This window comes from Lepisosteus oculatus, chromosome 4 (assembly GCF_040954835.1).
Source record: "Lepisosteus oculatus isolate fLepOcu1 chromosome 4, fLepOcu1.hap2, whole genome shotgun sequence".
NCBI classification, from domain to species: domain Eukaryota; kingdom Metazoa; phylum Chordata; class Actinopteri; order Semionotiformes; family Lepisosteidae; genus Lepisosteus; species Lepisosteus oculatus.
In genome coordinates, this window is record NC_090699.1 from 65164168 (window position 1) to 65183645 (window position 19478).

The following is a 19478-nucleotide window of genomic DNA, read 5'->3' on the forward strand; positions in this document are numbered from 1 at the left end:
TGAGCTCTGGAGCAGGTCCTGGCCCAAGAGCTGCTCAAAAGGAATTCGGGCAGAGGACATGACGGGGACGAGTTTTCGGCACGGAGACACTCTATCCTGATGCTAGGCTGAGATCGCCTGGGCTGAGCCCCGTCTCTCCTGGATTCATCAGTCTGTCCTTGTTTGTGGAGCTCAGGTCTCTTTCCTATAACACTTAGACACTCCCCCTGATGGTGAGGCAGGCTTTGGGCAGGGGATCCCACTGCAGGAAAGAACTACATTTCTAGACCCACAATTTAAAACGGTGAAATTGCTTTAGCACAGCCATTTGCTGTTGATTACTCCTCGAACTACCTGGTAGTACAAGTGCAGTATGCCTTTATGTGTGTTTTAAAACGACAGTTTTTTCTGTATATTTTCCAGAACGCATAGAGGTTTAATTTACATTCCCTACTCAGAGAATCGCCATTTTGTTACCGTAAGCGTTTCATGTAAAAACACACGATGACGATGCGCACACAGCTCAGCTCCTTGCGTCCTGCCGTTGTAAGGATCATGCAAGTCGTGCAAACAAAACGAAAAGAAGTAAAATGGTACGTTCTTGATGTCCCCCCCGCGCTTGTACGAAAGTAGCACAGTCCGGAGTCCAGTGGAGTGTGGCTGGGGGCTGTGGGGTCAGGTCCGGAATGGAGTCGCCGGTAATGTTGTCCACCGTTTTGTGTTTCAGTTTAAAATTAGAAATGACATCCTTTGTTCCGGCTTTGTGAGGCTCTCCGTGCTCGACGCGCCTAGGGGTCCCGGGTGGAGCCTGGACAGGGCTGTCGGGAGGGCTCCGGGTTTTGCAAATCACAGATTCGTCAGTTGCAGCAGCCTTTCCCGATGTAAACGCTAGAAAAGTGCGCCGCGTTTTTCCCCAAGTGTGTTCCGCCGACGGAGGATTGTTTTAAAGCCCCTCGTTTCTACAGTTTAGCGCCCGATCTTATTCGTAGTCCTCGGCGGGCTCCATTCATTCATGAACGATATGCATTTATTGTTGAAACGCCGCCCACAGGCATGAAGGGACGGCTGTGCGCTCTCCTTCAGAGTGGCTTCTCCCCCCTTTCCTTGCACGGTACTCTGCGTGTGCAATGCTTTGTGCAATGTATTATTTGTCTTGTAGTCTGGTTTTTGCAACCACCCGGCGAGCTACCTAAACTGCCAGCCGGCTTTGCGGTCTCTGTCCTCCGACCCGCTCCTGTTTCTGTGCTCCAGGTGATGACGGAGCCCCAGGCGGTCCGTGCGCTGTTCGGCAGGTACAGCCGGTACCCCTCACCTGTGGCCGCCGCGGCCGGACCCGAGGAGCCGGCGCCGGCGGGGGGGAGATACATCAGCCTCCTCACAGGTGACTGCACACCCGGCATAATCCGTTTTCGTGAGGTGACGCGCTTTCTCGAGGTACTGAGCCGAGCCGAGCCCGGGTTGGCGAGATCTTCTTGGTCCAAATGACAGATTCCTCGGTTCCAATAGTCTTTACCCATGTAAACACGAGAAGACTTGAGCCTGCCCCGCCGACAGAGGGTTATTATATCTGAAGCAGGTTTTGCCTTTAAAAATAATTTAAAAAAAAAAAGACACGGCCTGTTTCTGTCTCTGAAGGGGAGAGGAAAACACCAGGTTTTGCTGTAGTCGTCAGCCTCCTGAGCTGTGCGTCCCTCTGGTGTCCACGCCGAGTCCGTCCCCAACGCGGGCCTTCCTGTCAGTCAGCGGTCTCCGCGGTTCTGCTTAGCTCGCCCCCCTGTCAGGACGGCTGTCTTCCCATGCTGCTCTCTGTCTTCGGTCGCCCTTGGCGGTTGTGGGGGGGGGGGGTTGACCGTGCTGCGCTGTGTTTCAGAGTGGACCCAGGCGCAGGAGGACCGGGGGCAGCGGGTGCGGTTCGGCAGGCAGTACACCCTGCTCCGCGCCGGTAGGACGGAGCTCCAGGCCCTGCCGCCGGGCCAGTGCTGCCACCTGCAGGGCGAGTACGTGCACGCGCCGCGCCGGCATGCGTCTGGGGTCCCCCGGGGTGGGTGTGCAGGCCCTGTCTGAGGGAGAGGGAGGGAGAGAGGGAGAGAGAGAGAGGGAGAGGGAGAGGGAGGGAGAGAGGGGGAGAGAGAGAGAGGGAGAGAGAGGGAGAGGGAGAGGGAGGAGAGAGAGAGAGAGACAGGCTGTGCTCCCACTGCCAGCAGGGAGAAATAGAGACAGAGGTGCACTTCCTACTGCACTGTGACAGATACTCTGGGATTAGAGAAACATTCTTCCCGAAATTCAGAAATCTAATCCCAGAGTTCCCACACCTGCCAAAACCACAACAGGTCCCAATCCTACTGGGAGAGGGAGGAGGGAACTCAGTTGATCTGGCAGCCCAGTATGTGATCTCCTGTCACAGCCTGAGGAACAGTGAGTCCGTCTCCCAATAATGCTCCAGCCGCCTACAGTATATGTCGATATTATATAATATGTCTTTGTTGTAAATGTCTGTAACATGTCTGTAGATTTTATTTTACTTCTACTTTTTGTTTTGTTCTATGTTAATTTTATTATTTTTATTTGCTTTGGCAACACTGATTGTACCCATCGGTCATGCTAATAAAGCACCTTGAATTGAATTGAATTGGGAGAGAGAGAGCTAAGAGGTGCCCGACTGGCAGGTGACATCGCAGACACGTGAGTCACATCACTACCCAGACCATGCACGCTGTACGCACAACGCGGCACACGAGGCAGCGCCTTTCAGCAACGCCGTATTCCAGCCCTGTGGGCTGAAAGCGCCGTACCTTCCCTCAGTGAGCCAGAAGGAGAGGCCCCTGCCCCCTAACAGAAGAACAGGGCTCAAGAGTCAGTCCGCTTCAGTTCGGGTTATTTTGTCACATGCACAAGCGCAATGACATGCTCAATATAAACAGTACCACCTCCTTACGTCACGGGTGTCCAAAAGCGCCCAGGGATCTATGTCCCCGTTCTCCCAGAATAGGGAGAGAATGTTTTTCGGCCCGGGCACTCCTCGGTACCGGAGATGAGAATTTGGGACGGAATGGGCCAGCAGGCTCTCTAAAACAAGCTTCCAGGACTGACTGGAACAAGGATTCCTCGCCTGGTGCGGGCCCAGAGGTGCCCCTTCTGCACTCTGCGTTTCTTCCGCCTCTCTGACTTCGTGTCTCCGCGAAGTTAACCGGAGTAAATCTCCAGGGACACCCTTGGATCATCCGTGTTTAGCTCTCCTGCGGCCAGGGTGGCTGCTCTTTCTGAATAAGGCCTGGGCAGCGCCGCAAGAAACAGCGCTCTCCAAACAGTCCAGCTCTCCTCCTCCTCCTCCCCCGGACACCTTCACCGGAACGTTCTTTGCTTGAGAAAAGCCCAGCCCGCCATCTCCTGCTACTCCTGCTCTATTTCCCAGGAATGGTGTGCAAGTGAAAAGTTCATTCCTCTGGGAAGGCCGTCCTCGACTGGGATGCACGCCTGAGCTGCGTGACAGGTAGTTCGTGGAAGCAAAGGTAGTTCATCATCGCAGGTCCGGACACAAACCGTCTCCCCTCCGGAGCTGCGACCCGGAGTCTCGATTTCTTCCGGGGGGAATCCGGGGAGGTTCCCCCAGCGGCAGGCTGGTCACTAGTCCTCTGCCGTCTTCCTGACCCTGCAGGGGGCGCTGTGTTCTCGGCGGGGCCCGGCTGTGACGGTTTCTGTGGCCTGCCTCTTCTGCAGGGTGCTCAGCAGCCAGTCTCCCTCCGGATCCCTGAAGGCCGTTGTCCGGGATGTCGCCTGTCACGGGGCTGGGGCACGGCACCAGGCCCTGGAGGTGAGGATGAGCCGAGCGGGTCGGAGGCTGCGGTTTAGTCCAGGCGGGTCCTGGTGCTGTGGGCTGTGCTGCGTCCAAGCTCCAGTGTCCCGAGTTCATATCCCAGTCTGGGACCTTCCTGCGTGCAGTGTGCAATATCAGTCTTGTTGTTAAATCCCCAGCAGTATAAATGCATGCAAGCGTATGTCACTTTGGATAAAACAAAAACGTCTGCCGGATTTAGTTCAAGCAGGGAGCTGCGTCAGCTTGCGTAGGCTGCAAAGGAGCAAGCAAAATGTTTATTCTGGCTGAAAAGGGAAGGGCCTCCTAAAGGCTCAAAAGTCAAACCGTTGTGTCTCTTTTCAGCATGGAATAACCTTTACTGCCAGATGTGTTGGGATCCATTGGGATCAACCAGAACAAGCACTATTGCTGATCCTCTTATTACTGATTTATTCACCCAGTTTGACTTACAACACGCCTCCGTTTACCCCGAACAGCACAGGTGAGGTGTCTTGCTCAAGCTTGTGCCCGCATTGCCTCACCTGGGACTCGAACCCACAGCCTTCCGGTTACAAGTCCGGAGCCCCGCCCACCGGGCTTGGTCAGTCTGTCCCCGGGGGGGGGTGCTGAAACCGGATACCCCCGGGGTTCCCACTGCTGGGGCTGCAGGCGCAGTGTCTCTGCAGGTTTTCAGTCCTGAAAGACCCGGATCGGCTCGTCACCGGTGCACTGGAGCTCGGTGAGGAGCCAGTGCTTTAAAGGGAGCTGGGAAACCTGCAGGCACACCTGCCCTGAGGGAGCGGGATACAGACAGGAAGGAGGGACGCTGCCATTTTGACTGGGTTTGTAATCCACGATGGTCTTTTGACAGATCTGGAACAAGAACGGGCTAGCGAAGAGCATGGACTTGACTTCCCTCGACAAGCATGGCAGGGTCTACGAGGATGGTAAGCCTGTGTGTTGTTTCTTTTGTCTCGAGCCCCCCTTGTTAATTCGACGGGCCGTCAGTCCCGCAGTGTAGCTCGCACAGCGCTTGGTAGAAAGTGACCTCTAACACAGGCCCCTGCTGTGTTTTCAGCTCAGTTCGGCTGCCTGGCCTGGTCGGGCTCGGAGAGCCGTGTGCTGTATGTGGCAGAGAAGAGGCATCGCAAGGCGGAGTCATCCTGTCTTTCGGAATCCGGGCCAGCCAATGATAGAGAAGGGGCGGGGCCTGCAGCCGAGGAGGAGGAGCCAACCCAGAAGGTAAACGAGTGTTTTTATTTAACTGAATAATATTGGTGATATGAACAGCTAAACTAGCGTGGCTGTTCCATGATATCAGAAAGTTAAAAGGTTAAACGTCCACTCTGCACTATTCCTTTTTAATAAAGATCAGCAACGCCTGTGAGCTTTTGATGAAGAAAGCAAGTTAATTGGTCAGTTATGAGAACTCTAGCCGTTGAGGGCTGAAGAGGACTTTGATTTTAGTCCTGAACAATCTCTCGATGACTTAATAAGCCGCCTGTTTAATTGATCGCCCTGCAGATGTCCCTAATCTTTAGAAATTGGTGGTTTCACAGGGACCTGTAAGGTAACGTTTTGACTCGGACGTGTTCCTGTCTCACCGCTCTGTGCTGCAGGAGGACCAGTGCGTGTACTGGGAGGACTGGGGCGAGGGGCTGGCCGGGAAGAGCACCCCGATCCTGTGCGTGGCCGACGTCGACAAGGGCAGCGTGTCCGTGCTGCGGGGCGTCCCGCGCCAGGTGTCCCCCGGGCAGGTGGGTCGACCCGGGGCAGGTTCTCCCCAACGTGATGGGGCAGCCCGCGCACCTATATCCATAACCAATATAAATCATTAACCAGAATAATACAGACGCGTTCGAAGCGAACGGATCCCAGCGTCTCGTCCAGCCTGGCCCTGAGGAGACCGCGCTCCCACGATCCTTTGCTCCAGCGTGTCTCGTCTCGCTCTCGCTCCCAGGCCTTCTGGGCTCCAGGGGACGGCGCAGTCGTCTTCGTGGGCTGGTGGCACGAGCCGTTCCGCCTCGGGCTGCGGTTCTGCACCAACAGGAGGTGAGAGACCGCCGGGCAGGGCACCAGCCCGAGTGAGATCGGCGGAGCAGGGCGCACGGCGTCTTACTGGCGCCTGCTGAGACTTCGCTAGGTCCGTTTCGGGTTGATGCCAGGTGAGCGATTGATCTGGTTGACCGGATCTGAACGATTCAATAAGACGTGGAGGCATTCCTGAGACGTGCTGTTTGTGCAAATTAGTACCACGGTGTCTGTCCTCCGCGTGCGGATCTGTAAGAGTCGGTAAAGAGCTCCGCACACGTCTCGTTGCAGGTCGGCTCTGTTCTCCCTGGACCTCGAAGGGAACTGTGGTGAGTTTCTCTCTCCTGCTCGTGTCCAGCTGTAGCTGCGAAGGGTTAAATAAGCGCTATGTGTGAACGACTCGGAATGTTTAAACGTTGTGTTCAGTCCTGACAAGAAGAAGTCCGATCGCTTGTGTTATTAGTTTACGCAGATTGTGTTTGTCTATTATCGTGACTGAGTTGAAGATCAGACCACATGTTTATGAGTAATTAATGCAGAAATCCAGGTAATTCCAAAGGGTTCACAAACTTTTTCTTGCAACTGCAGCTGTAGAGAATCATGCTGTCTGTCTTTTTTTCTTCCAATCCTGTTTCCATTTTTTTTGTTTTTGTCTTTTTTCTAATCGTCTTTCTTCCTCCCTTCCCTTCGTCCTCCTCCCTGGCTCCTCTGCTCCTCTCCCCCTGTCATCTGTTTCTGTAAACCCGTGGTCTCCCTCCTCGTTTTCCTTCCCTCTCTCCTGCATCTTTCCTGTCCTCCCTTCCTGGTTTTTCCTGCTTCTCCCTCCCCTCCAGAGCTCCTGTCCCCCGACACCACGGCCGTCTCCTCGCCGCGCCTCAGCCCAGACGGCCGTTACATCGCCTACCTGCAGGGCCAGGTGTTCGGGCCGCACGCCCAGTGCCTCCGCCTGCAGCAGGTGAGGACCGCCGAGCTCTGGCCTGACCGCTGGCTCGCTCACCTGTCGTCTCGGAGCTCTCCGAGCCCGCTCGGTGAACGTCGGCGGACCGAAGACCGAAGAGAGTCACCGTTTCTCTCCGAGGCAGCGCAGTGACTCGGCGCTCGGCGTTTGTTTTGACCAGGAGCTCTTCCTTCAGTCGGTGCAGCACTTTGCATCCTGCAGGATCGCCCTGCCGACAGGAGAGGGGGCCCGGCCCGCCCCAGCTGGGAGACGCGGAGCAGCCCAACCACACAGCCTGCCATGCACTAACGAAATCCCTGTGCCGGGGTCTCACAGCGGGGCAGACAGACCAGGTCAGAGGGGGAAAGCTGAACCAGGAGTGGTCTCAGCTTGCCCGTCTGATGGGCAACACAGAGTGACCACACAGGACAGTGTGATTGGCTGTGGCTCTTCTCTCCTGGGTCACACGTACTAGAGCTGTGGAGACCTCAGGACCAGGGCCCTGATTGTGGGTGACCTATAGGAATAACTGGACTGGGGGCTGCCCAGGACCAGGGCTGGAGACCCCTGATTGAGGGTGACCTATAGGAATAACTGGACTGGGGGCTGCCCAGGACCAGGGCTGGAGATCCCTGATTGAGGGTGACCTAGGGTGAACTGGACTGGGGGCTGCCCAGGACCAGGGCTGGAGATCCCTGATTGAGGGTGACCTAGGGTGAACTGGACTGGGGGCTGCCCAGGACCAGGGCTGGCGATCCCTGATTGAGGGTGACCTAGGGTGAACTGGACTGGGGGTTTCCCAGGACCAGGGCTAGAGACCCCTGATTGAGGGTGACCTAGGGTGAACTGGACTGGGGGCTGCCCAGGACCAGGGCTGGAGACCCCTGATTGAGGGTGACCTAGGGTGAACTGGACTGGGGGCTGCCCAGGACCAGGGCTGGAGACCCTGGTCTCTCTGCATTGCCCGGAGGGGGGTGTCCTAATGTTCTGGCCGGCGAGGACATGAGGAACACCTGACGGCCTTGACCTCTCCCTCCCTCATGGTCCTGGTCGATCCCGGTCCGCTGGTCCTGGCCCCATCGCTGACCCTGCCTGTCTCTGCAGTTCGACAGGGAGACCAGGAAGACCGCCCTGCTGCTGGACCTGGTGAAGAGGCCCGGGAAAGGTAGGCGTCTCCTGCGGACGGTCTGACCGCTGCGGCGTGGGTCCGTCCGGCGGGTCCGGGGTTCGGGTCGGGGACGGGCCTCTCCGGTCACCGCGGGATCCTGTGGGACAGGGGCCGGAAGCCTAGGGCAAGCATGCCGGTGTTGGGAAGCTCGCCATCCGGGCAGCGGCTGAGGTCATTTTGTGCTCCGGTGCAGAGTCGGGCATTCCGGACTAAAAGAGTATGGAAATGAGTATGGATTCGTTCAACATAAAGCCTGTGCCGTCTGTGCTGTTTGTATGTGACCTCTGGAGCCCAGAGTTCTGGGAATGTGTGAAACGCGTTTTTTCTTCAAGTCTGACTGCTCTCAGCCTTTGGACCAACACATGTGCGAGCAGGCGTTGTCACACATGAAGTCAGTTCTGTGTCCCTAACGTAGCCCCCTTGACAGCTGTACACTCAGAGGCCTGTGTGCTGCTTAAAGGGCAAGGATTAGACTAGCTGGTGAGGTGCGCGTATTCGTTTATTACTTTTAGATAGTATGGTATTTTAATATTAATTTTATATTTATTAAAATGTAGGGCTATTATTGGCATTAAAAAAGGAATCGATGGCGCGCAGATGCGCCATAACAAGTGCAGGAGCTAGCCCCTGCCTTAGGATCTCACTCCGCCTCTGATCTTAATCACTAATCGGATTGATTCCGACTGACTCTGACTGACTCCCGTGACGAGCGCCGGCGCCTCTCTCTCGTCCCGCCCCAGGGGAGTTCGCGGGCCTGTACGAGCCCCTGCTGCCCCGGCGCTGCTGGGCCGCCGACAGCCAGAGGCTGGTGTTCAGCAGCGCGAGGAGGAGCAGGAAGGTAACGCGAGGCTCCCATCGCCTCCTTTCTCCCTCTCTTCCGCTTCCCTCTCCCTCTGTTCCTCCCTCTCTTCCTCTCTTCCACTCTCCCTCTCTTCCGCACTCTCTTGCTTCTCTGCTCCCTTCCTCCCTCTTTTCCTCTCTTCCTCCCTCTCTCCCTCTATTCTTCCCTATCTTCCTCTCTTCCTCCCTCCCTCTGTTCCTCCCTCTCTCCCTCTATTCTTCCCTATCTTCCTGTCTTCCTCCCTCCCTCTGTTCCTCTCCCTCCTGCTCCCCGGATCGGGAGCTGAGTCCACTTGATTCCTTGAAGCTGCCGGAAGTCCTCGGTCGGGAGTCCCTGTGGCTCTGGGACGTCCGGAGGCCCCGGAGCTCAGACCCTCTCTTTCCTCTGTCTCTGTCCCTGTCCCTGTCCCTGTCCTGCTGCCCCCCGCTGTTCCCCCGCCCTGTCCTGCGCGCGACTGACGGGACGCCGCTCTCTGTCCCTCTCTCCACCCAGGACGTCTTCGTGTTGGACACCGTCTCGAGGAGGGTGACCCGCCTCTCCGACAGTCAGTATGGCCGTCCCGTCCGCTTCCTGGCATCTTCCTCGCCCAGTGGGCTCCTGCACCGCTCCTTGACCGTTCTGCCTTTCGTGAGGCCGAATGATTCCTGCCGCCAAATGAATCCCAGTTGTGCCAAAGAGAAACTGGGGGGGTGGAGCTTCAGTTCACAGGAGAGCCTTCAGGCTGAGACACTGGGTCTCAGCCGGCTCCCGTCATTGACTGTTGACCACCTGTCTGCTGATGTCCAACTACTGTGCCCCCGTCCAGTATTGGACATTACAACCCCTTTCATTTAAAGTCTTACAACTGGACCCGTGATTACAGAATCCAGTTAAGTTAAGTGGTAGCTAGCGAGTCGTCCAGTAAGGAGCTGGTTGGGCCACAGTTTGTAAGCAGAATGGATTTGAGGAGCAGTGAGCGGTCAGGTGGTCCGTGTGGACACTGCTCTGTCCCAGCAGCCTCCTGTGTATCGTGCCCTGGGTGTGCTGACGTGTGTCGCCCTGGGAGGGTTCCTGGAGCTCCTTGGGCTCCACGCCTGGATGAGCAGTCGGGCTGAGCTCCCCATGTGGGTGACTCAGGAGCTGCTGGGGGGGCAGTCGGAGTGCCTGCTCAGAGGCCCCCCTCTTGTCTACACAGGCTCAGAATTTGGGAGCTGGAAGTTGCTGGCCATCGAGAGAGACCTGATGGTGGTCAGCTGCTCGTCGATCAACTGCCCGCCATGCCTGGTAATTCTGTATTGATTATTGATATTGACTGTATTGATCGTTCGCACTGGCAAATCTTGCCTGTGTCCAGTTTGGCTCCAGTGTCCTTCCACAAGTCTCAGATTTGCCACTGATTGGAAAAAGGTGTCCATAGCACCCGCAAATACAGAAAATGCTGCCCCGTCCCCCAAAATACATAACAGCCTCCCAGGGTCAGAGTCAGGCCAGCGTGGGGCTCTGTCTCAGTAGGAACCTGTAAGAGCTCAGCTTGGGAAACTGTTCCCTCGGTCACATTTCACTCCTGAGCCCTGTGCACATTTACTCTTCTACAATTGAATGTCCTGTCCCGTTATCTGCACTGCCCAGCTCACATTCCAAATTGAAATGTGCTTCTTTCAATCACAGTGTGTCTGTAAGTGCTGTAGGTACCAGTATAAAAAAAAAAACAGGTCCAGACCACAGCCCCAGCCCGTCCCGGCCTCTGTAGTGTTCAAGTGGACTACAGAGCACGTGACTCCCTGGCTCATCACAGCGATCACCCCGGCTGTGCTGGTCACCACTTACTCAGCTGGGTGGATTGGGTGGAGCGATGACGTACCTCTCTCAAGGTGCCAGCATTGGGGCCTCGAACCCAGAGCCTGTCAGAACCTAGTGGCTTGCGCGCTACTGTACACCACCCCTCTGATCCCCGCTGAGCACTGTCTCACTGCGTGCAGGAGAGCCTTGCAGAGGAACGGACTCCTGCGTGCTGGTGTAAGCATTGCATTGTGTTGGGAACCCCAGGTGACATTTGTTCATGTTCCCCAGAAAGTGGGGTTCCTGCCGCCAGCCGGAGGAGAGGACAGGGTGTCTTGGGTGCCCCTGGATGACCTGCAGTGCGTCCCCAGCATCGAGTGGCAGATCATGGACTTCACTCCCCCTCCCGAAGAGGAGAACAAGGAATACTGTGAGCCAGTGCCTCATCCTTCTCATCCTCGCGTGCGATTGCCTGTCGCCTTCCTCAGTCCCGCGTCAGGCGCTGACCTCAGCAGGTCATCCTCAGGCCTGCGCTCTGGTGTGGCTGGCCGGCTGTGGCCTCGTCCTGCTCGCGTGTCGCCAGCAGGAATTGTGTTGCGGTGTCCCTGCCCTGCTGCCTTACTGACCCAGACCTCCCCAGCTTGCAGACCGAAGACTGGAGACTGTCGCCTGCTCCAGGGCTCACGTCTGCGGCCTGTATGTCTGTCTGCCCTGTGGGCTGTGGCTCATCGGCAGAGTCGGCTGAGCCCTGCCTCTCTGGTGCGGTGTGGACAGAACCTGGACTGATCCCCGCCCTCTGTCATCCTGTGTCCCGGCAGCTGGCCTGGATTTTGATGCCCTGGTGCTGAAGCCGCGTGGCAGCAGAGCAGGAGCCCGTGTGCCGCTGGTGGTGTTTGCCCACGGTGAGACTGCGAACCCTGTCGCACACAGCACTACACTGGACAGTACTGCACTGCACAGCACTGCACAGCACTGCACATCACTGTACAACACTGCAAGCACTGTACAACACTGTACAACACTGCACAGCACTGTACAACACTGCACAGCACTGTACAACACTGCACAACACTGTACAGCACTGCACATCACTGTACAACACTGCACATCACTGTACAACACTGCACAGCACTGCACAGCACTGCACATCGCTGTACAACACTGTACAGCACTGCACATCACTGTACAGCACTGCACAGCACTGCACAGCGCTGTACAACACTGCACAGCACTGTACAGCACTGCACATCACTGCACATCACTGCACATCACTATACAGCACTGCACAGCACTGCACATCGCTGTACAACACTGTACAGCACTGCACATCACTGTACAGCACTGCACAGCACTGCACAGCGCTGTACAACACTGCACAGCACTGCACAGCACTGCACATCACTGCACAACACTGTACAGCACTGTACAACACTACAGCACTGCACAGCACTGCACTGCACATCACTGTACAACACTGCACAGCACTGCACAGCGCTGTACAACACTGTACAGCACTGCACATCACTGTACAGCACTGCACAACACTGCACAACACTGTACAGCACAGCACTGCACAGCACTGTACAACACTACATCACTGCACAGCACTGCACAGCACTGCACTGCACAGCACTGCACATCACTGTACAACACTGCACAGCACTGCACAGCACTGTACAACACTGCACAGCACTGCACATCGGTGTACAACACTGCACATCGCTGTACAACACTGCACAGCACTGCACATCGCTGTACAACACTGTACAACACTGCACAGCACTGCACATCGCTGTACAACACTGCACAGCACTGCACATCACTGTACAGCACTGCACAGCACTGCACAGCACTGCACAACACTGTACAGCACTGCACAGCACAGCACAGCACTGCACAGCACTGTACAACACTACATCACTGCACAGCACTGCACATCACTGCACAACACTGCACAGCACTGCACATCACTGCACTGCACTGCATTTCACAGCACAGGCAGGGAGGAGAAGAAGCAGCTGTTTTGGTCGTTTTAAATATTTATGTGATTGCTAAGTTGTTTTGATTGATTATGTTCCTTACGGACCTGACGCGGCTCACTTACGAGTGCAGAAGTCATACAGGCCTGCAGAGACAGACAGCTGAATCATGGTATAGACAGCGTGAAGCATGCTGCGTCTGCCCTCCCCAGAGGACTGGGACAATACTGTGAAGATTTGTAGACTGCATGCACGTGGATCACTAGGTCTTTGCAAAGTGAATGGGATGAGGGTGTACTCCTGCTTTCACTGTCCTTATTAGTAATTCATTCTGTGCATTTCTGTAGTGCTTTTCCAACCCTGCACACTGAAGCAAACCGGTTTTCGTTAATGGGCTTCAGTCTCGGTTCGTCCCAGGACCCACCTGTGATGTGAATGTGAGCGAGAGAGTGAGCTGTCTCCCTTGTCCTGCAGGCGGACCCCACTCCCAGTTCTCTGCCGAGTGGAATGCGTTCTCAGCGGCCCTGGTCACTGTGGGCTTCTCTGTGCTGATGGGTGAGTCCAGACCAGTCCGGAGCGCAGTTCTCTCCGTGCCCGTGGGTGAGTCAGACCAGGAGAGAGCCCAGTCGTAGGGCCATCGCCACGGAAGGCCAGGCGGTACCACCAAGAGCCCAGCTTCCCGTTATTAACGGCCATCCCACTGGGACTGTTCACTCTGAGCTGAACGGTTTTACGCTTTTCATTAGGGGCCGGAAAAACGTTTGTGAGCCGTTGGAACGTCACGGTGTCGTAAGTCTTGTCAGGCTCGGCACAGGTGTGGTGTGATCCTGCTGCTCAGTGTTGGGCAGCTGTGGTTCTGACTCTGTAAGAGTGCGTCTGGTGTGGAGGCGTGGCAGGCGCTCTGTGCTTCAGAGCAGCGGCCTCGTCTCCGCCCTGCTGCGGCCTGCGGGTTCGCGTGTGCTGGCAGGAGTGTCTGCTCGACTGGGGCGGGCCCCCGGGGGAGGTGGGGCTCCTGTGGGGGGCGCCGGCGAGCACCGCTGACTGTGCCGCCTCTTCGCGCCTCTCTTGCAGTGAACTACCGGGGCTCCACGGGGTTCGGGCAGGACAGCATCGTGTCTCTCATCGGGAACATGGGGAGCCAGGACGTCAAGGACGTGCAGGTACTGGGGAGGAGACGAGAAAGGTCTAGGTGGACAGACGGGAAGAGGGCAGCGTCCGGCCCGGGCACGTCCGAGCGCCGGACACGCCTTGGAGCTGACAGGAAACGTTACAAAGTGGGGAGTACCGTACAGCTGTGCAGATAAAGTGGGCAGCACAGGTCTGTCCGTGTGGAGCTTGCATGTTCTCGCCACCTTCATGCAAAGTCTGCAAAGGGAGTCCGATTTGTGGTACAGGACGGTCAGCCTGTCCATGACACCCCCTCCCCCCAGTGTGGGGAGACCCTTGAGAGGCTGAGCTGAGAATCTCGCAGGCGGCTGTTGACCCCCCCCCCCTCTCCTCCCCTGCGCCCCAGAGAGCCGTGGTGACCCTCCTGCAGAGCGACGCGACCCTTGACCCCCGCCGAGTGGCCGTGCTCGGGGGTTCCCACGGCGGCTTCCTCGCCTGCCACCTGGTCGGCCAGTACCCCGACTTCTACCGCGCCTGCGCCGCCCGGAACCCCGTCATCAACTACGCCACGCTGCTGGGCACCAGCGACATCATCGACTGGTGAGCTTCAGCCGGCAGGGCTGGGCAGGGCAGGGGCAGAACAGGGCAGAACAGGGCAGGGCAGGGCAGGGGCAGAACAGGGCAGGGCAGGGCAGGGCAGGGCAGGCGCAGAACGGGAGAGCAGGGGCAGAACAGGGGAGAGCAGGGCAGGGCAGGGGCAGAGCAGGGGAGAGCAGGGCAGGGCAGGGCTGGGCTGGGCAGGGGCAGAACAGGGGAGAGCAGGGCAGGGCAGGCGCAGAACAGGGGAGAGCAGGGGCAGAACAGGGGAGAGCAGGGCAGGGCAGGGGCAGAGCAGGGCAGGGCAGGGCAGGCGCAGAACGGGAGAGCAGGGGCAGAACAGGGGAGAGCAGGGCAGGGCAGGGGCAGAGCAGGGGAGAGCAGGGCAGGGCAGGGCTGGGCTGGGCAGGGGCAGAACAGGGGAGAGCAGGGCAGGGCAGGCGCAGAACAGGGGAGAGCAGGGGCAGAACAGGGGAGAGCAGGGCAGGGCAGGGGCAGAGCAGGGGAGAGCAGGGCAGGGCAGGGCTGGGCTGGGCAGGGGCAGAACAGGGGAGAGCAGGGCAGGGCAGGCGCAGAACAGGGGAGAGCAGGGGCAGAACAGGGGAGAGCAGGGCAGGGCAGGGGCAGAGCAGGGGAGAGCAGGGCAGGGCTGGGCAGGGGCAGAACAGGGGAGAGCAGGGCAGGGCAGGGGCAGAGCAGGGGAGAGCAGGGCAGGGCAGGGCTGGGCTGGGCAGGGGCAGAACAGGGGAGAGCAGGGCAGGGCAGGCGCAGAACAGGGGAGAGCAGGGGCAGAACAGGGGAGAGCAGGGCAGGGCAGGGGCAGAGCAGGGCAGGGCAGGGCAGGCGCAGAACGGGAGAGCAGGGGCAGAACAGGGGAGAGCAGGGCAGGGCAGGGGCAGAGCAGGGGAGAGCAGGGCAGGGCAGGGCTGGGCTGGGCAGGGGCAGAACAGGGGAGAGCAGGGCAGGGCAGGCGCAGAACAGGGGAGAGCAGGGGCAGAACAGGGGAGAGCAGGGCAGGGCAGGGGCAGAGCAGGGGAGAGCAGGGCAGGGCAGGGCTGGGCTGGGCAGGGGCAGAACAGGGGAGAGCAGGGCAGGGCAGGCGCAGAACAGGGGAGAGCAGGGGCAGAACAGGGGAGAGCAGGGCAGGGCAGGGGCAGAGCAGGGGAGAGCAGGGCAGGGCTGGGCAGGGGCAGAACAGGGGAGAGCAGGGCAGGGCAGGGGCAGAGCAGGGGAGAGCAGGGCAGGGCTGGGCTGGGCAGGGCAGGGGCAGAACAGGGGAGAGCAGGGCAGGGCAGGGGCAGAACAGGGGAGAGCAGGGCAGGGCAGGCGCATAACAGGGGAGAGCAGGGGCAGAACAGGGGAGAGCAGGGCAGGGCAGGGGCAGAGCAGGGGAGAGCAGGGCAGGGCAGGGCTGGGCTGGGCAGGGGCAGAACAGGGGAGAGCAGGGAAGAGCAGGGCAGGGGCTCTCTGGCCACGCGCACATGGTCTCTCACTGCCCGGGGTCACTTCCGACACGCGGAGCGCTCTGGTTGACCAGGATGGGGGTCGGCTGCCGAGGAGCCCCCGTGAACGGCGCTGTCGCTCTCGCCCCTCCCAGGCGCTACACCGCGGCGGGTCTGCCGTACTCCTTCGACCAGCTGCCCACCGCCGACGCCCTGGCCGCCATGCTGGAGCAGTCCCCCATCGTGCACGCCCCCCAGGTCAGCACACACACGCACACACACACACGTGCACATGTGTGTCCATGAGTGAGAAGAGTGTGTTTGCTCGAGGGTGTGTTTGTGTGTTTGTGTGTTTGTGTGTTTGTGTGTTTGTGTGTGTGTGTGTGTGTGTGTGTGTGTGTGTGTGTGTGTGTGCACGTGAGGGGCAGGGTGTGTGCTCTGCAGTGTGTGCTTGTGCGAGGACGTGTGAATTTTAAGAGATGTGAAAAAAGCTGCTCCCTCTCTCAGTACCTGTTTTTCACTGATAAATGGCTTCAGCACAGTCAGTATTTGCTGTTCCGAGCGTCCTGCTGTCTGACGGGCCTCCGTGTCTCTAGATTCGGGCTCCGGTCCTCCTGATGCTGGGAGGGAGAGACAAGAGGGTGTCTCCACACCAGGGGCTGGAGCTGTACCGGGCGATGAAGAGCAGGGGCTCCCCCGTCAGGTGAGGGCTGGAACTGCAGGAATGACCTCGCAGTCGTCCTCTCGGGTCGGAAAACCCGAGGACGTCGGTTTTGTGTTCTGTTCCTTTTCGGGAGGCCGGGGGCGGGGGAGTCGGAGGGGGCTGGGCTGCCACATCCAGAACTCCACCCACCCTCACCCAGTGTGCGTGACCTCTGACCTTGAGGCTGACCTTTGACCCCCCCCCACCCAGGTTGCTGTGGTTTGAGGAGGACGGTCACTCCCTGTCTCGAGTGGACACCCAGTCCAGCTGCTTCGTCAACGTAGTCCTCTGGTTCCTCCGGCATCTGGACATCTGCTGACCGGGCTGCTTCTGCGCTGATCTGCCGACCGGTGCATCCCAGCACTCCGGGACGCTGGCGCTGTCCGAGCCCTGCGGGACTGCTCCTCTCCGGGAATTCTTCTTTTCCAGCCGGGACTCTGCAGCCCTCGGCGCTTCCTGTAACTGAACTGCACTGTCTGCGGATCCCTCTGGGATTCCTTTTTCTCCCAAAAACGGAGATGTCTCTGAGGCCCCAGAGTAGACAGCGGAGGGATATGTACTGATTTTGGATCGGTGGTGCTCCAGACGTCCTAGTGCTGTTAATCCGACTGTCTGGCTGGTCGGAGAGCTGGAGATCTTTGCAGGAGCATGGAGGTCAGGTTTGTGTCTGCAGTGTAGCCTTGTCACCTTAGGCCAGAGTTTCTTCCGTACCCCTGGCAGTCAGTGTGTGGGTCGCCCCGCCATCAGTGGGGAGTCACCACAGAGATTTGAGCTGTGGTTCACCAGAATGGATTACTCGCGGAGCACCATGCAACGAGGAGAGCGGGATTTAATATCCCCCACGGAATGATGACGATGAAGACATTCCTATCGCGGCCTGGACTTGTCCCTCGTCTTCCTTTGCGGCCACCAGGGGGCGATGGCGCTCTTCACACGAGTTTCCCCTCCTGTTACAAACACTGCAGCGTGTTGTAAGGCGCAACGCTTTAAATAAACAAGACAGTAACGTTAACGACATTAAAACTTTTTTTTTCCCCCTTTGGCTTTGAATCGGTCTTTGTGTGGTTTCGCCAAGTGCTTCTGCACCTTTTGTGTTCAACGGTGTGAGCGAGATGCAGACCCATCGTGCTGACGGCGGTGCCCCTGTGTGGCTCCAGGCAGCAGCCCGGAGAGGTCAGAGCATCTGCTTAAAACGGCAAGTTAAAAGAAAAAAGAATAAGACATTTGGAGCCCTTAACAGAAAGCGGAAGAGGTGAAGGGCCTCTGTAACAGCAGCGACTGGTTCTGCAGGTGGGGGAGAAGCATTTATCACCTCAGATACAAGCTGCGAGGAGAGCGTTGTCTTTGTCGTTTTGCTCTTTTTCGTGTTTGCCATTTGCATCATTCTCTTTAGTGTTGCAAACGGGAAAAAAGGTCGTCGGTTTGGAGCATTGTGTTATGAGATCTTTATACTGCTGAAAACATTAACATTTGAAAGCTGTTGAGCTCATTATAACCGGAGAGTAATTATTTATGTTGGCAACATTCTTTCTTTTTTGTTCTTCACGTCAGTGTGCCGTAATAGATGATTAAAATCGCCACGCCTTGCAACTAAGGATTTCGAGACACCCCGGGGCGGCTACACGATATCGTCTGCGTTTGAGTGTTTAAAGCGCTTGTTGTCTTTAGCTTCTGATGGATTTGGAGGGATTTGCTTGGGGTTCAAGATTAATCTCCGGGGCGAGGCCCCGTTTACACGCGGTGGATGTTGGGCGTTCGAGCGCAGTTCTGTTTCGGTCCACAAGGGGGAGTGCCAGGGGGAAACAAAGAGCTGGCTGGTTCCTGGCCAAGCTGTCGTGTTCCGCTCCGCCCTGTCAGGAGGGGTCGGGCTGAGCCCACAGGAGAACCAGCAGAGCAGCCAGCAGCTCCGCTGTGCCTCTGACGCCTAAACCAGAGGACCAGCGCAGGTTGGGAAGGGGATGCGTGCTGTGTGGTGGCAAGCACCCCCGCCTCACTGTAACAGCGCACCCCTGAGAGTGGTGCGGGTGCGCTCCTCACACTGGGAGCTGCGGCGCTCTTGTCCGGCGCCGGATCTGTGGTCCCCCAAGGGGGCACCCGTGTTGAGCCACCAGGGCGGCGCTGGAGGGGGGCTCCGCGCTCTGTAGTGTGGGCAGGAGGGAGGGGCGGCCCGTCCTGCGTGCCTGTGTGTCTTCCTGGCCTGTCAGCTCGGCGTAACGGATCGTCCCAGTAAGCTGCGCCGCAGAGCCTCCGTCTGTCACCTCGGGGAGGTGGAAGTTAGCTAATGCATGGAGTTTGGCAACCCTCTCTCCCGGTTCCATTCCTCAAGGGACTTGTAGGATCTCGGAAATAATGATTTAGAGTCCCGGGCCAGGCTTTCATAAATAACTGTATCAGCGAGTCGAAATCTTTTAAATCATCCAGGAAAAAAAAATTTATGGGCTAGGCAGCTTGAACTGATTTTCCTTGAACCGTTCTGTTTTGGGAGTTTGTAGAAGTTGTTTTTTCTTTTTTTTTTCTAGGTTAGCAGCAGATTGAAACCGTGCCTCCTCATGAAACTTTCCCTGTATCAAGAAAAACAGGATTTCTTTCGATTTGTGAAGGCCTTGCATGTGGAGTCGTCCTGGCTGGGATTCACACATGCAGTAATATATCTCTTGGATGAGAAACTTTCTTTTCCAGCAAACACTCCAGTGAGCCTGAATGTTGGTGAGCTGTAATTCGAGTGAATATGGAAACATGACACACTTTCAGAATTATTTTTAATTATTTGCCACGCTGTAGAAAACCTTCTATATAATTGAGTTATGGAGTAAATTACTCCAGTAATAAAAATCCCTAGCGTGTCTCCGATCAGCAAGCAGAGAAGAGTGGGATAGTGGTTTAGGGAGTAAATGTTCACTCTAGAAACCTCATGTATGTCTTGCTAAAACTGTATGCATTAGCATGGGAACGATTGGCAGCTGCTTTCTGCTTACTGCCTCTGATTAATGAGAAGCTGGACAGCAGAGGTGAGGTTGGGAAACGTCAGCAGCCGTTGAAGCCCCAGGTGAGCTCTGGAGAACTCTGCACTCTGCAGATCTGCAGTCTGGGAGCTGAAGTCCATGTAGACACCCGATACAGCCAGCCAGCCAGCCCAGAGCGCT

General features: G+C 57.4%; 1 protein-coding gene across 5 annotated transcripts; it reads left to right on the forward strand.

Annotated features, from left to right (window-relative positions):
- Positions 1–439: 439 nt before the first annotated feature.
- LOC102698619 (acylamino-acid-releasing enzyme) lies at positions 440–17378 on the forward strand. Of its 5 annotated transcripts, none has more exons than XM_015348257.2 (22): positions 440–572; positions 1231–1360; positions 1850–1976; positions 3697–3790; positions 4644–4719; positions 4851–5014; positions 5392–5529; positions 5733–5824; positions 6095–6132; positions 6637–6758; positions 7845–7905; positions 8649–8746; positions 9242–9293; positions 9924–10012; positions 10799–10937; positions 11326–11409; positions 12961–13041; positions 13558–13646; positions 14000–14193; positions 15788–15890; positions 16229–16335; positions 16546–17378. In XM_015348257.2, the coding sequence occupies exons 1-22, from the start codon at positions 570–572 to the stop codon at positions 16652–16654; spliced, it is 2190 nt and encodes a 729-aa protein (XP_015203743.1). In that variant the 5' UTR covers positions 440–569; the 3' UTR covers positions 16655–17378. The 5 variants fall into 5 exon arrangements, with proteins under 5 accessions (XP_015203743.1, XP_015203744.2, XP_015203742.1 ...); XM_015348258.2 differs by lacking the exon at positions 440–572 and adding an exon at positions 584–677 and having other exon boundaries at positions 1139–1360; XM_015348256.2 differs by lacking the exon at positions 440–572 and adding an exon at positions 584–677.
- The last annotated feature ends 2100 nt before the right edge of the window (positions 17379–19478 follow it).